Below are 15561 nucleotides of genomic sequence, written 5' to 3'. Positions count from 1 at the left end.
CTTTTCTAAAAACTCGGCCTCATCATTTCGCACTCTTCATCAGAAGACTCGTCCCAGTCAAACTCCAGAACTGCTTCTATATCCGCTACACAAAGTCCTTTTCGTGGTTTGTTCATGTCTTCGACTTCAATGTTTTGCTACCACCGTGCCCAAAGTTGCTTACAAGCAACTTCAGTAAAGAAAAAAATATTGGCCTGCAACAATGCAACTTTTATTAAATATTTTATTATTTATCTTTTATTTCACTTCTGAGTGTTCAAATTGCGTACCTATCTTCTTAAATTATGATTTATAAGTATTTTTATTTATTTTTAACTTTTTGCACTAAAATTTCAGCACGCGCAATTCGCTCGTCTTCACACTGAATAAAGCACCATAGTTATGTTGATCGCAACACAACTGACACTTTTTTGTGTTTTTTTCTTATGAGAACTGCAATTCATCAATTCGATGCGTGTTTTGATGAGTTAGTTCCGTTTGTTTCAAATAAAATGGTGCTGAAAATCAAAGTTGCTTATAAGCAACTTTGGGGTCGAAAGGGTTAAGGAACGTATCTGAGTGCGGCTGTTAGAATCATAGTTAAGGAAAACTAAAATCACTTTGTATTCCTACATACCTTAACAAGTAGGTTCCATTCCCGTTTTTGATATACATATCTTTAAAGAAAACTCAGATATAGCTAGGAAATTTGAAATATTAAATCACGTTATTCACTTTGCGCACATTCAAAGGAAAAAGTGACGACTTTAAGAGTATATTGCAAGAAAATGGTAAATTTTTGGGAGAAAAATTTGATCACATGGTGATGTAGAATTTTATCTATTTTCATTTGGTACTAAACCCTTCTTTGTATTTTGAAATTCATGTTTTGAATTAATACGCAATATCGACATCAATTACTCCACTGTGCGTTGGTACCAGGCAATTAACCACATTTTATTTAAATTGGTTTTAAAATATTTTCAGTTTATTCTATTTGGATATATTTCATATTTGAACACTTCCACATAACTTTTCTAGTGTTTAAAATTCTGGTTATGCCACTCATGGTTATTAATCTAAAAACATCTTTGAGACACTGCCTTTCCGTTGCAAAAAGAATTATTGAAATCGGTTGACGTGGTGTAAAGTTATGCGGTAACATACATAAAAAAAAAAAAAATATTCCGACGAACTGATAACCTCCTCCTTTTTTGGAAGTCGTGTAAAAATAGCCAAAACTTACTAAAATGTCGAGTCCTAATTTCTATTTCAGTCACTGTATATATTCCTCGATTCGAATCACAGGCATTCAGATTAGAAAATAATAACTGTTTATGGAAAAAATTAGTATCATATATGTACCAAATCACTTAAAACTCGTTCCTAGGCATGCCATTTTAATGATCTGTTTAGGCTCAAAACACAGAATAGGGACAAATACAGGACATTAAAATAAATACAGAACATTTGGCGTTCCGTATAAAATAAATGAATTACCAGCACAATGGGTCAAAAAAGAGGACTGTCCCGTATAATACAGGACGGATGGTCACCGTATGTATAATTGAATTCATGAAATGGTGTTTTTAACCCAAATTCAAGAAATGAATTCGTGGATTAGCCTACGCATAAACGTAGTAATAGTCAACTGACCGGAATACTTAATTACATATCGTCGTTTAAAGTACAAAACCGCGTATCGCCATTCTGCAAAACCGCGTAACTGACATTTGCTGCCAAAAATTGAATTTGCTCACACAACGTCTTGGCTCAATCCTTATCCATTCGTCCTGAAATATACTAGCCAGGAATGCGATTGCTTTATAAAAAAGAGAACCAGTTGGAAATATTAGTGTTTTTACTCTCTAGTAAATAATTTATGCAACCTCACATACGCGGTTTTGTATTATCTTGATACGCGGGTTTGCTTTTTTTTGTTTAAACGACGATATGTAGATAACTACATAATTATATACTCTACGTAGCAAAAGTGCAAAAAGCGTACTTTGAACTTGTCATGAAAAATAAGCCGGATTCCTTAAACTCTGGACTTGGCGATGAAAATGATGGCCAGTGCAATGTTATTTTCGACGCTCATTTCTAAAGTGTCATTTCCGCACAAAAAATTTTTCGTAAGATTAAATAACATAACGTATTTTAATACAGTTTTATTTAAAATCAAAAACACGTCAAATATTGTAATGAAATTAATCAAATCTTGGAGCTTTTTTAGGTCGGCGAAAACCCTCCGGCTGAACTCTCCACGAGGGTGCCGACTGGTAATGGGCACTACAGTTTAGCTTCTGTACGATGTCAGAATGGTGTCCAGCTAAGATCAGGAATCAGTGCTATGTGCTTAAGCTCTTCAATAGCTTAGTTATATGGAAATGGTTTTTGATCGTGGCCTATGGAGGTAACTGAGGAGGAAACCTCTTGAAAAAAAACTCTGGGTTGGAACAAGGTGTTAGACGACCCGTGCTGATGTTCAGACTGGCTGGGAACCCAGACAAAAAACTATCCCAGTCTCGAACGGAGTTCTCCGGATACCTGGCGACCTCCGGTTCTATCAAGCCTTACCTAATTTTTATACGGATGGATCCAAGCTAGACAATAGGGTTGGCTACGGAGTTTTCTCCAAGGAACTAGGACTAGAATTATCCGTCCGAATTCCGGACCACTGCAGTGTTTATCAGGCAGAGGTTTTAGCTATAAAGGAGGTGGCTGTGTACCTTAGTACGCATGTCATAACGAGGACTACGATGAATATTTTCTCGGACAGCCAGGCGGCCATTAAATCAATGAACATGGTAATGCTGAGATCGAAGGTTGCGCAGGAATGTCTAACAGCTAAAGGATATCAGCGCCGTGTTCAAGGTCAGCCTAATTTGGGTTCCGGGATATAGAGATATTGAAGGAAATTGCAGGGTCGATGACCTAGCCAGAAAAGGTTCCAATCTCCCCCTATGTGAAAACAGAGGCACAATTGGGATACCCATGGCAACCTGCAAACGAGAACTTCGACACAGCATGATCCGAGAGGCAAACAGGTCATGGCTAGAGGAGGGCACTTGTAGAACAACTAGGCTACTTTGGCCACAAATAGATAAGAAAAAGACGAAAGAGTTGCTCAGCCTCTCAAGAGAGGATATTGCAAGGGTCATGGCTTGTGTTACCGGTCATNAAGGATATCAGCGCCGTGTTCAAGGTCAGCCTAATTTGGGTTCCGGGATATAGAGATATTGAAGGAAATTGCAGGGTCGATGAGCTAGCCAGAAAAGGTTCCAATCTCCCCCTATGTGAAAACAGAGGCACAATTGGGATACCCATGGCAACCTGCAAACGAGAACTTCGACACAGCATGATCCGAGAGGCAAACAGGTCATGGCTAGAGGAGGGCACTTGTAGAACAACTAGGCTACTTTGGCCACAAATAGATAAGAAAAAGACGAAAGAGTTGCTCAGCCTCTCAAGAGAGGATATTGCAAGGGTCATGGCTTGTGTTACCGGTCATTGGCTATTTGGCAGGCACTCTTCGAGACTAGGAATATTCTCCCACGAATATTGTAGAAGTTGCAGGGATGAGGAAGAGGAAGATACCGTAGAGCACTTCTTCTGTAACTGCCCAGCTCTGGCCAGGAGGAGAGCAGGCTTTTTAGGTAGGCCCTTCTTTAGCTCTCTTACGGAATTATCATGCGTAGGAATAAAGCCAATCCTACGCTTTATAAGAGCTTCGAAATGGTTCTCTGAAGATTAGTCACAGAGGTTCCCGTGTTCTGCAGTGATATCACAATGAACCTTCAAAAAGGTCTAAGTGAGTTGGTAATTCGAACCGACTGCCACATCAACCTAACCTAACCTGGAGCTTTTTTAAGGACTTTACTGTAATTAGGGATATTCCGGGTATCCAGTAGATATCCGGAATCCGGCTTAGCCGGCCGTTTTTAACCATCCGATTATCCAGCCATATCTATTCGTCATAACCAGACGGTGAGACATCGACTCCATCATCATAAGCTATAGGCATGGGTTCGCCTACTTCACTACTTCTTTCAGTGTTGCTTTCATTTAATTACGTCGAAATTAGGTACTTTCTGGACATCGGCCTCTAGATCGCTATGGCGGTACTTAATGTGCGGGATTTGTGGTTCCACTGCTGGCTTCGTTGCCCTCTTTGGCATTGAAATCGCCTAGCACCATTTTCATATCTTGACGGGCAGCGCTCGTAGATCCTTGATTGCCTCATCTTTCTCTTCCATCGGGGCATAGGCGGAGATGCGCGAGATATTGAAGAATCTCGCTTTGATGCGAAGGAATGGCTAGACGTTCGTCCACCGTGGCTAACGCTAGTACTCGGCGACAGAATCTCTCTCCCACAATAAATCCAACACCGAATTTGCGCTCCTTTACATGGCAGCTGTAGTACACATCGCAGGGCTCCACGCTGTCCTTGTCCTGCCCGTCAGTTTCATTTTTTGGATGACAGTAATGCAGCCTTTGTCTTCCCGTGGTCATTAACCAGCCGGCCAGAGTTTCAAGAAACAAACAAGAATTTATACTCAAAAGAAGACACGTTTTTTCTCCAAATTTTCGTTTTTTATATATACTTATTCCTATAATTTCTGTGATATACATATGTATGTATGTAGTGTACGTACGCCTTGACATAATTGATCGAAAAATTCTGTATAAAATAAATAGTCAAGCCTATGATACAAATATTTAAAGGTGGTTTCACTTCTTCTTCTTATCCGCCATTGCTCCCATTTGACGTGGACTGTGCTTTTGAGGTTTTCTTTTAAATTGAAGCTACCATATTCTTTGAAGAAACTAAAAAAGTGGTTTTTTACTTCAAAAAAAGTTATTCCAAAATTATTTCAAGGAATATATTTTGAGCATCATTTAATAGCGAGCTTTTAGTGGTTTATTTCTAAAATTAATTATAAAACGTAAGGCTAGTAAAATACTCCTATTACATTGCATAATGCACATGGATAATCTATTTGTTTATGCAATTATTTTTATCATTATTTAGTACAATTAGCTGCATATTTCGGGATGGCCACGTGCATGGTAACTTCACCAAGGTGTTGTTTGCTTGTTCCAACAGCTTTTCGGCGGAAAATTTTCAGCTTCGGAACGGATGTGCCCAATCTAAGCGAAACGCTGCACCAGCAGCAGTAGAGCGAGTAGTTTACCTGTCTATAATCTATAACAAGGAGCTCTAAGAATTTGTAAAGTTTTTTACCTCCCCTATGCTTCCATAGTGCTTTCATTGACGATAAGCTACTTTTTAACTATTCCTTTGTTCATATGTCCTCTAAAAAGGATCCAAATTAAAGCAACATCCTAATATCTATAATAATATCTCATGGAACACTGCATATAATGCCGACAATTTTTGCGGTAAGGTAATTTAAGGTATTTTAAATTAATACTTACTTATTAACAGCTATGCTAATACGATGAATTAAGTAAACTTACCTTGCGTGTTGTTATTTTTTAATGCATAAAAAATTCCTTTAAAAAATAATAAAATTTCCAAAACAATAATTTGTTGAGGTGGCAGTGATACTCGAGCAATTTACGAAAAGTATAAACGTCATAAGCACAGTTTATGCCAAAAAATTTCAAAGTGAAACTACCTTCTTTTTTTGTATCATGGTCAAGGCCATAATTTAATAAACAAAGTGAAATCAATATTTGACGTACGCTTATTTGAAAATTTAAATGTAAACAATTCGTATATTTGTTTACATTAACCCTCTTTCGGCTTTGGTTTGGAACCGAATTCTGAGATAGGGCGTTCTTCCACCAAATTCTGTGATAGGGTGTTTTTCAATATTTTTTTTCAGAATTTATGCGAGTTGCACTAGAAATTTCCTGATTTTCTCGATTTTAGCAACTAAATTAGTCATTAAACCGATTTTTTTTTGTGAATAACTATTTACTGATACATAAATAAACAGTATTGACGAAGGTACAGAAACCGCACTGTCCCCATCTCAAAAGATTTCTCCATATATGTATATACATATATACACATTAAATTAAGGATTCTTTCTCAAATTAATTACTGCAAATCAGGACCAATATTATTACTAAATTGGCGAAAGTATAAATTTTATGCGATACTTCAAATCTGTTTGGCGCACTGCAGTTGTGATATTGGACGTTATTTTCACGATATGCCTTTGCACTAATGCATTTGAGAACATACCCACACTTTGATCATTACCTCTCATCTGATGAAATAGCAGGTAACATCTTTGATGGTACTGCATCTGGATCGAGGCGTCTTCTCTTGGCATTAATACTTGCATAAATGATATCATTCGATTTGAAGTGCAGAGCGCAAACTTTCGATGATCCAGTTAGTTTAACACCACACGCATTCATCCAATCCCTTCCTTGCGTAACATCTGTTGGCACACGAAACATACCTACCTCACTGTTGTGGGTGCTTCTGCATAAACAGCAAGTATCTGGCATTTTAAACGAATTTTTTTCTTTTTGTTCTTTAATTTCTAAAACAATTATTTTTTGATTTGCAATCAAAATTGTTTTATTTTGAAATTAATTTATAACGTTGCTAGTTTCAAATGGAATAACGCAATGACAAACCGTTATCATATAAGCGTATAAAAAATAAATATGTCATATATTGATTTCACTTTGCTTATTACACTATGGTCAAGCCATTGTATAAAAAAGAAGGTAGTTTCACTTAATGACATTAGCAGCCATGTTAGCCATTTGACTTTTGCTGAGATTATGACATTTTCATCGAAATCACGGTACGAGATTGAAAATTATAATAAAAATTTTTTCTGAAAAAATTTGATCGAAAAAGGACAAAATAAATTATTTTTTTGTAAATAATTAAAAGAAAAATGAGTTGCGCATTTAGAAGTTGCAAAAATACCACTTAACGATGTCAAGTTTGATTGGCTGGAGAATTTTGCAGGTTACCTTGTGTCGAAAATGGGTCTGGCGGAATTCGGTTTCAGGACGAGTGAAGAGAAAGACAATAATTTACTTTCGCTAATTGCATCTCTGAAGGAGATCTTTATAAACCAAGTGTTGATTTTTGGATCTTTCGGAGCATTTTAACTCGAAATTTATTGTTTTAATGGTGAAAAATTAACAATAAGTCCAAATTTTTAAAGAACTGTATTGTACAATCCAAGTGTTACTATCGAGAATTGTAAACATTTTTTCCAATACGGTACTTAAATCTAAATTAAAAGAGAACAAAACTTAATATGAAAATAAGAAGATGAGAAGATGAGAAACATGACATCTTGATGGGTTTGTTGAATTTATTACCTAAATAAAAACATTTAATAATGTTAACTGAACATACATAAATATGTACATACATATAGATTAATTTTCAGTTTTGGGGTAGGGGTGAGAAAGTATATTGTAAACGAAATTGTATCAAAAAAGTACAATTGTACCAAAATGCCAACACTGGTGTATGCCGAAAATCTGGCGGAAAAAGTTTGTGCGATCGTCGGAAATGTATTTGTCAGACATTCCCAGTGGCATCGGCAATGGCAACAGTGGTGGCAGCGGGTGACGACCACATGCTTGTAAATTACTCACGATCATTAAAGATTGTGTTCATGCTGCAGTGACCGCGTTGTGAATTGTAGTGAGTTGTTGCAATGAGTTCGAGTATTGTACACGTCTTTTAGATATGTATGTATATGTTGCTTGGTATCTTCTTCGAATGTGAATTCGCTTACAAAATGAAGTAATGAAATCGCTATCATTGCATATCAACTAACAAACCACTGTCAGTCAGTGAGCCTTCAGTGTACACCCGCTTTCCCCGCTCAATGCCGACTGCATTTTCGTAACATCCCCGTAGCCATAAATTTAAGAACTTGAAAAATGGACTACTCCAAACTAACTAGAAGAGCTTCTTAAAAGATTTTGAGAAATGTGTCAAGTATCTTGACATAAAGCAATTTCAATGTAATATTCGGCAACTTTTTCAAGTTTTTCATGAAAACTCGCGGGTTTTTATTTCTGATTTATCATTAAAAAAGCATACTTTCTGCAAATAATTTTATCGTTAACCCAATGACGCACTAAGGGCCGGTTACTCAATGTCTGGTTAACACTAATCTCCGTTTAAACATAGTTATCGACGTTACCGACTCCCTGTTGTATGCATGGAGTCGAAGACGTCGATAACGATGTTTAGCCGCAGATTAGTGTTAACCAGACATTGAGTAACCGGCCCTAAGCGTTTTAATGAAGAAATTGGAGTGAACATTTTTAGGATTCGAGTGGCCAGTTTCTTAGGAAAGCCAAGATTGGGGAAGCATTTATTTTCATTCAATAATAACTTGAAATCGAAAATTGCCAAGTTTCTTACATTTTCATAAAACTTGCAGAACGAAAGTGCCTAAAATTTCAGAACTGGTAAATTTACATTTTACCGTCCGTTTAGGCCATTTTATAGAAGAAAGCTGCAAAACATGCAACAAGAATAATAGAATACAAGATTGCGCATTTCCGGAGGCGAAGACATTTCTCAAGTAAAAGGAAACAATTCCGTATAGGAACTGTCAAAACAGTAAATTTTCTTGATATTAAATTTTTCGATAGGAAACGTTGTTTAATTGGGTAAAAATTGTATGAAACTGTTAAAAAGCGGTAATTTTTCTAAAAGTATTAACGAATTTCAGTGCATTAAAATTTTGTGGGACGTTGTTTACTCTTAATTGAAAATTGTCGCAATCGGTAAAAGCAAAGTAGCAGTTTGCGGAATGCGCCATCTTTGTTCGCTACGTCGTGGCATCTTCGTGACTTTTAGTGCAGTGGGTTTCCGAAAACCGCTACACAAAATTTTCGTCGATAAATCTTCTAAATGAAAAGTTGTGGGGCCAAAAGTATATAGATAACATGGAAAAGTAACAGATGCAATGTGTACTCAGTCAAATCTGGCATCACTAGGGGCATGTAATTATATTTTGGCTGTTGTTGGGCGCGTCTGGTGTTCTTTTAGAGATTTTTGCGATCAAAATTATCGAAATCGAATATTGGAATCCGGCTGCGGGCCCATCTCTACAATGAGAGTCATAGATATACTATATATATTCGATAGTTTGACATGGTGGCGACGATATGTTATTCACTTGTGTATAAAAACTTATCCGGTTTTAAGTTGGTCTAGTTTAGCACTAGTTTGAAGATATATTCATACATCGATCTACGACAGAGATACATGCAACACATGTACCTACATGTACACATGTTTGCCTAGTATGAACGGCACTGACACCCCAACTCTATTGCCTTAGCACTCGGCCATTTGGGACACTAGCGCCAATACCAGTGCACCGTTGTATGCCCGAAATAAAGTGATGAATTCAACGGAGGCTATGCAGCTAAACGGCATAGTCATGATTGCATGTCCCGACGTTTAGTGAAAAAGCTCAGAGGGCCGACCATTCAAATATCTTTGTCTATAGAACTAAATACAGTTGTCCGTATGTATATATGTATTTATACACATACGCGTATGCATGTGCATTCCTACATTAGGGTGGTACTTACGCTTGCCAATCAAACTACTTTGACCACTTATACAACTAGGCGTACATAGTTTGTGCTACGTAATATATACGGGATTGCCAGGTGTCCGGTTTTAGACCGGACAGTCCGGATTTTAGTCTGTTCGTCCGTGTGACAAAAAAAACGGACTGTCAAGTCTGTGACCTGCATAAAAGCACACATATACAACCCTCCACCCTCTCTTTCGCTCCCCCGTTGCATCCCCTCGACAAACCAAAAGTGTCCGGGTTTTTAAAAAGCTGGAAACCCTGAATACATATCATCGCCTTAGAGTTGAAACCTGCTAAATACCTCCAAATAAATTTTACAACGCAGGCAAAAAACGACAAGGGTACGTTCACATAGGAAGCGGAGCCGAGCCGAGCGAAGCAATTCCGAGCTGAGTGAAACTTTCAAATTGCTGTAGCTATATGAAAGTGTTCATACAGCGAGCTTTTTCATAAGCGTTTTGGAGCTGAAAGCAAAGCAGTTTTTGATTTTGAATTTTCTATTTAATTTTTATGTTTCATGACGCTGCTGCAAACAGAGTATCTAAATATTCAAATAAAAACGAATTTTACAACGAATCTTTTGAATAAAATGGAGCAAATATTTTTGCCGCTTTTCATTGTCGGTAAGTTTTGTGGTATTTTTGCAGCAGAGTCCGTAAAAAAAGCTCCGCTTCGCTTCGTTCAGTGTGAATACCAGCAGCTTCGCTTTGTTCCGCCTTGCTTCGCTCGGAGCCACTCGGCTTTGCGTGTGAACGTACCCTAATATTTTTTATCTGTTGCTGAGAAAGTAACCTTTTTGTTATTCTGCTAGAAATTATAAGTTAGTGTATTTAATTACCACGTTTATTTCAACTCGCTTTGTTTACTATAATAAAAATTTGCTATTAAAAGTTTCAAATAAAACACACTGCGTGAGCTTTGCCATTGCTGTGGGAATTGGGTGCATTGTGTGCAATTTCTTTACTAATGATTTTGACGTTGGCAAATACATACAAGCTGTGGTGTGGCGATTAGCAGTGCGCCCTACCATTGCCAGGGCATGGGTTAATGCCCAGTTTCCGACAAACATCAAAAAATAAAACACAAAAAAGTTGTTTCTAATAGCGGCCCCACTTGGCAGGCAATGACAAACCTCCTAGTGTATTCTGCCATGAAAAACAGCCTCTCATAAAAACACAATCGCCGTTCGGAGTCGGCGTAAAACTGTAGGTCCCTCCCCTTTGGGTGATAACATCAAGGCGTACGCCACAAACCGGAGGAAAAGCTCGGCCAAACACTAATACATTGTGTAAACGCCAATCTATAACATTATTATTGTTATTATAAAAAATAGTTAATATTAAAAAATGGTTAAATAAACAATTGGATATTATTACTAAAAGTTCCCTAAAGAGAGACAGTTTTCCGATCGAAACATTTTTTGTCGCATATAAAATATGTATATGGAAAACTTTGAACGCTTTGAGTGAGCTCTAAATATGGTTTTTGATTTCAAAATAAACAAGCAGAGGAATATTTTTTCGGTATAGAATCTGAAATCCCAATGGGTGAGAGCATTAAAATTCCGACTTTACTTGTTTTGATCTCCCTAATGTATATACACATTCATATGTATGTTTGTATATTAAATTTGGCCAGATGGTGTATGAGTTTACATACGTATTTTAAAAATGAACCCTACAAAAATCGCGACTACTCTCTGCACGCATGTAAATAATACTCCCTAAGGGCCAAGGAGTACTCCAAAATTAACCGCAATGCATATAAAAATATGGTCCATTTAACACTGCGATGTCTTAGAGCAGGACCATATACACCAGCTCTGCATTACATCAGAGTAGCACAAAACCGCTCCAAAGGATTACTCCATGGAATACCTGCCTCTTGGCAACACATACAGAGGAGCACTTTGTAAGTACTCCAACATGCCACGAATAAACCACATAGTCCAACGATTTTTGCAGGGTATTCATACCTACATACATATGTACGTAAATGTAGTATTTATAAACGTAAATGGGTACGTATAATAGTTGCGGGCAGAATAATAGATCTCTCAAGCTTACAATAGCCGCCTTCGTTTCGCCAACACTTAGCGAGTGGCCAAACAAACGAAATTAATGAGGTACAACCAACCTCGCCAACGGCCATCGCTGCTAGCTAACTTTATTGTTGTATCACATAAAAATTTTTCGTTAAGCTAGCAGGGCGGCCAGTTTGGTGTAGTGTTTAGAAGTGCACACACTACTATTCCGCAGGGCCAGGGTTCGAGCTTTCCGACTATCAGCAAAAACAAATTTCTTTTTAAATGCGGTCGCCCCTCGGCAGGCAATGGCAAACCTCCAAGTGTATTCAGCCATGAAAAACAGCTTCTCATAAAAATACAACTGCCGTTTGGAGTCGGCGTCAAACTGTAGGTCGCTCCACTTTGTGTGACAACATCAAGGCTCTTGACCAGTGATGTGCGGTGTAGGCTACATGGTGTCGACTACACGACTGTCTGTCTACGCGTCGTCAATGTAGTGTCGGCAATTCAAAATTGTCGACGCTTTAATGACGACGCGTAGACAATTTAAGACCTATCAAATACTTATACTTATATACTTATGTAAAGTATGTATGTAACTAGCATACTTATATATATATGTATATCAAAATCTTCGTCTTCTATTGGTAAATCTTTAATTCTTAAAGTATAATAGATATGAAAAAGTTTTTTTGACCTTTCAAACGTCAACCGATTTGCCGAAAGAGTATGAACATGAGCCCTGCTGGAAAAAAGTCGCTCAATCTGCGCGGAGGAAGCAGGTATTTTCAACAATTTTTGTGCTAGTTTTCCTAATGTTGGATATTTCATTTCTGCCATATTCCAAAAAACGATAGGTTTTTTAATATTTATTTCGTACAGCATTTTAAAGAATCCGATTTTTTGTCGAAAGTGATCAGACTCTTCAATGCCAGCTCCATCTAGGCTTTTAAATAAAAAGTTTGAAACTATATTGTGATGATTATTGCTTAACTTTGAGTTATCTAAGTATGGTAGCAAATAAAATCATGTCAAGGCGTATTTGTTCAAAGCCAGCTCCTTCCTGGATTTAAGCTTTGCCAAAAATTCATCAGGTACCTGCAGATCAAGCCACATATCTACTGCTTCAACTACCGAACAATTTGATGACTGACATCTATTTATTAAGGAACAAATGGATCTAATAGGTGTATACTGGTTTTGATCTCATCTAAAAATTTTGTATCGTACAGAAATCCAACAATATTTCCTTTTACGCTCGTATCAGCAGCAACGATTTTCATACATATAATGAACATTATTTAGCAAGCAGTTATACGCATTGCGATGTGAACACCACCGTGTTTCACAACGAAGTTTTATTTGGGTTCCACCTTTTTCAACGACTTTTTTTCTAAATCTGCATGCTTAAACTCCTTCAATATTGATGTGACTTTCTGATTCAGCCCCCGATTCAAAACATCTTTTGCAAGTAGGTTTCTGGTATGGCTGCTGCAATTACTTTTCCAAATAAAATGTTTGGTTATGTTTCCAATTTTTTTCATAGTACTATCATTATACGAGACAACTGCATACACATGTGTTGAATATAGTTTCTCTGCCATATCTACATATTTAGAAACTATTTCCGCAAGTTTCTCTGCTGTCTCACTTTCTCCAGTGAGATCAAATGCTTCTAAAAATGCCTGTTCTCCATTCGCGTTATGCAACATGGTAACGACTGTTTTGCTGTTACTGGATGAATTTTTCCATCCATCAATTAACAACACTGAGTCAGAGCTCATCGTGGCCTGGGCTGTGGACAAACACTTTTCATATGCATTGTCCCGCAGTCTGGTTGATAGAACTTTTCTTCCTAGAATTTTATCGGCATATGCTGGCCTCAATTTTTTTATGAAATTTTTAAAATGAATAGACTCTGAAATATGCAATGGAATATTGCAGCCAAAAAAGAATTGGGCCATAGATTCGTTAATTTCGTATTCATCTTTTTGTGACAATGTGTCAGCGAAATTAGACATTGATTTTCCAGTCGGTTTTGATAACATGCGTTTTCTGTTCTTACTTGAATTTGAAGAGGTAGGTACCAACGACGATGGTTGTTCACTGCTAGATTGACCTGAAGTCATTAGCGCACACAAGGGGTGGGTTTTGGGGTTCAAATCCCCCCTAAAGCTAATAACCTGAAATACAAACTGTATCCTAAAGCCAGCTCTCAAGAAAAATCACAAGAAATATTTTTTATTATAAAGCACTTTGCTTTTGCTGTAAATTTTCTTGAAGAAATAAATATACGAGCATTTTTTTCTTGAGAGATGCAAATTGATTTAAGAAATTTTGATAGAAGAAAATTCCTATTCCATTTCTTGTGCGCCATTTTATATGAATTTTTCGTTTTTTTTTTGAGAGCACTTAAAAGTTTAACTGCGAATGAAACCTAAAAATATGCAATGCATACTCACTTACTGAGCCTAAAAGAGTTTACAACTGATATGTCCTTAACAAGGATTCGAAGATTTAATTTGCCCACTTCGAATTCGTTCCACCAAAAATTGCAATACATAACAAAAATTCAAGTTCATTTAATTTTCTCGGTATTCGGAATATTAAAAAAATTAGGCAGTCGTAAAAAATCACAATCTCATTCGAAAACCAGAAACCAGATATCGAGGAAAATGAACATTAAAACTCTTTTTTTTAATTTTTTTATTACTTTTGCAAGTTGAGCGCATCTTGTGTTTATACAACTTTATATTAAATAAGTAATTTCAAATTACGGGAAGACCCTTGAGGTACCATCTTTCCGATAAAAAAAAGAATTATTGAAATCGGTTCACGTGGTCCAAAGTTATGCGTTAGCATACTATTCCGACGAATTTATAACCTACCCCTTTTTTGAAGTCGGTTACAAATGTTTGAGTTTTTTGCTAATTTTATGTAAATAAATGCAATTTATGAAACTTCAAAAAGTTTATTTATTTATTAAATACTGTACATAAAACTTGCATAAATGTACTTTAATGATCATTTTATCTAAAGCGAATTTTCAGAAGTATAAACCCCTCCCAAAATATATTCCTGGGTGCGCCCCTGCCTGAAGTTGACAATGATTGGTCAATGCTGGACTGGCCCGACGTTGTAGAACGTGATGTTTCTGGAGCCAAAAATACAAAGAAGTCGGGTTTGATAGTGATTGGCCACTTCTATAATTACCTGATATTGTTGAATTTGGTCTTGTAGAAGCCAAAGAATCTGAGCTGCACGTTTTAACGTTATTACATAGATATATGGCATCTTGTGCTTTATTCGTGGTTGCAATCGAATTACTTTCCACCTGAACATATTAGAAAATATTATGTTATATATTAGTATTTTGCGTTACCTCCGAAACTTACGCTGACATTCAATGCTTGTGTTTCTGTGTCCAAAGCATCATCTTCTAACAAAGAGACAATTGGCGTTGTATCTGCATCTCTTGTTTCGGGTTTCTTTACTTTGCAAACATTTCTATGAAAAGAAAATTTAATACCGAAACAACCCAAAAACATAACAGTTTCCACCTGTGAGCTCTGAGACGAACTTCTGCAGTGTTCAGTACATTTTTTTGCAAATAGTGCAAAATGCTGCAGTTTTATTATTAACTTTTACCAATTCAAAGTCCAACTCCTCATATGCTTTATTCTTTTGTAGTCCAGCCATTTTATTAACGATTTAAACTAAGAACGGTCTCTTCTACGCTTTTACTTTTTCTTTTAACAGCTCGAATAATCAATCAATCAGCAAGCAACAAACAGCTGATTATGGCATTATTGCTGATATTAACTTAGGGGTGGCAAACTATCGATAGTTTCCTGTTGGCTGAAGTCAAATTTTTACGACATTGGCGACACATACACGACATTGATGACATTGTCGACACAATTATCGACATTGACGACATTGTCGAATTGATTGTCGACTGCATTATGTCGA

At 36.9% G+C, this 15561-nt stretch overlaps 1 protein-coding gene across 1 annotated transcript in view; it reads right to left on the bottom strand.

Moving 5' to 3' along the window:
• Window positions 1-15288, bottom strand: part of LOC108368935 (uncharacterized) — an 18159-nt gene extending 2871 nt beyond the window's left edge. The window contains exons 1-3 of the mRNA XM_017623902.1: window positions 15188-15288; window positions 14985-15096; window positions 14803-14923 (exon numbers count right to left, since the gene is read on the bottom strand). Coding sequence (XP_017479391.1) covers window positions 14803-14923; window positions 14985-15096; window positions 15188-15288 — 334 coding nt within the window. The remainder of the gene's footprint in view (window positions 1-14802; window positions 14924-14984; window positions 15097-15187) is intronic.
• Between the last annotated feature and the right edge of the window lie 273 nt (window positions 15289-15561).

Source organism: Rhagoletis zephyria, unplaced genomic scaffold, assembly GCF_001687245.7.
Source record: "Rhagoletis zephyria isolate East Lansing unplaced genomic scaffold, Rhagoletis_zephyria_1.1 Rzeph_scaffold_03403, whole genome shotgun sequence".
Lineage (NCBI taxonomy): Eukaryota > Metazoa > Arthropoda > Insecta > Diptera > Tephritidae > Rhagoletis > Rhagoletis zephyria.
The sequence above is the reverse complement of the archived record's forward strand: the minus strand, read 5'-3'. Positions and strand labels throughout refer to the sequence as shown.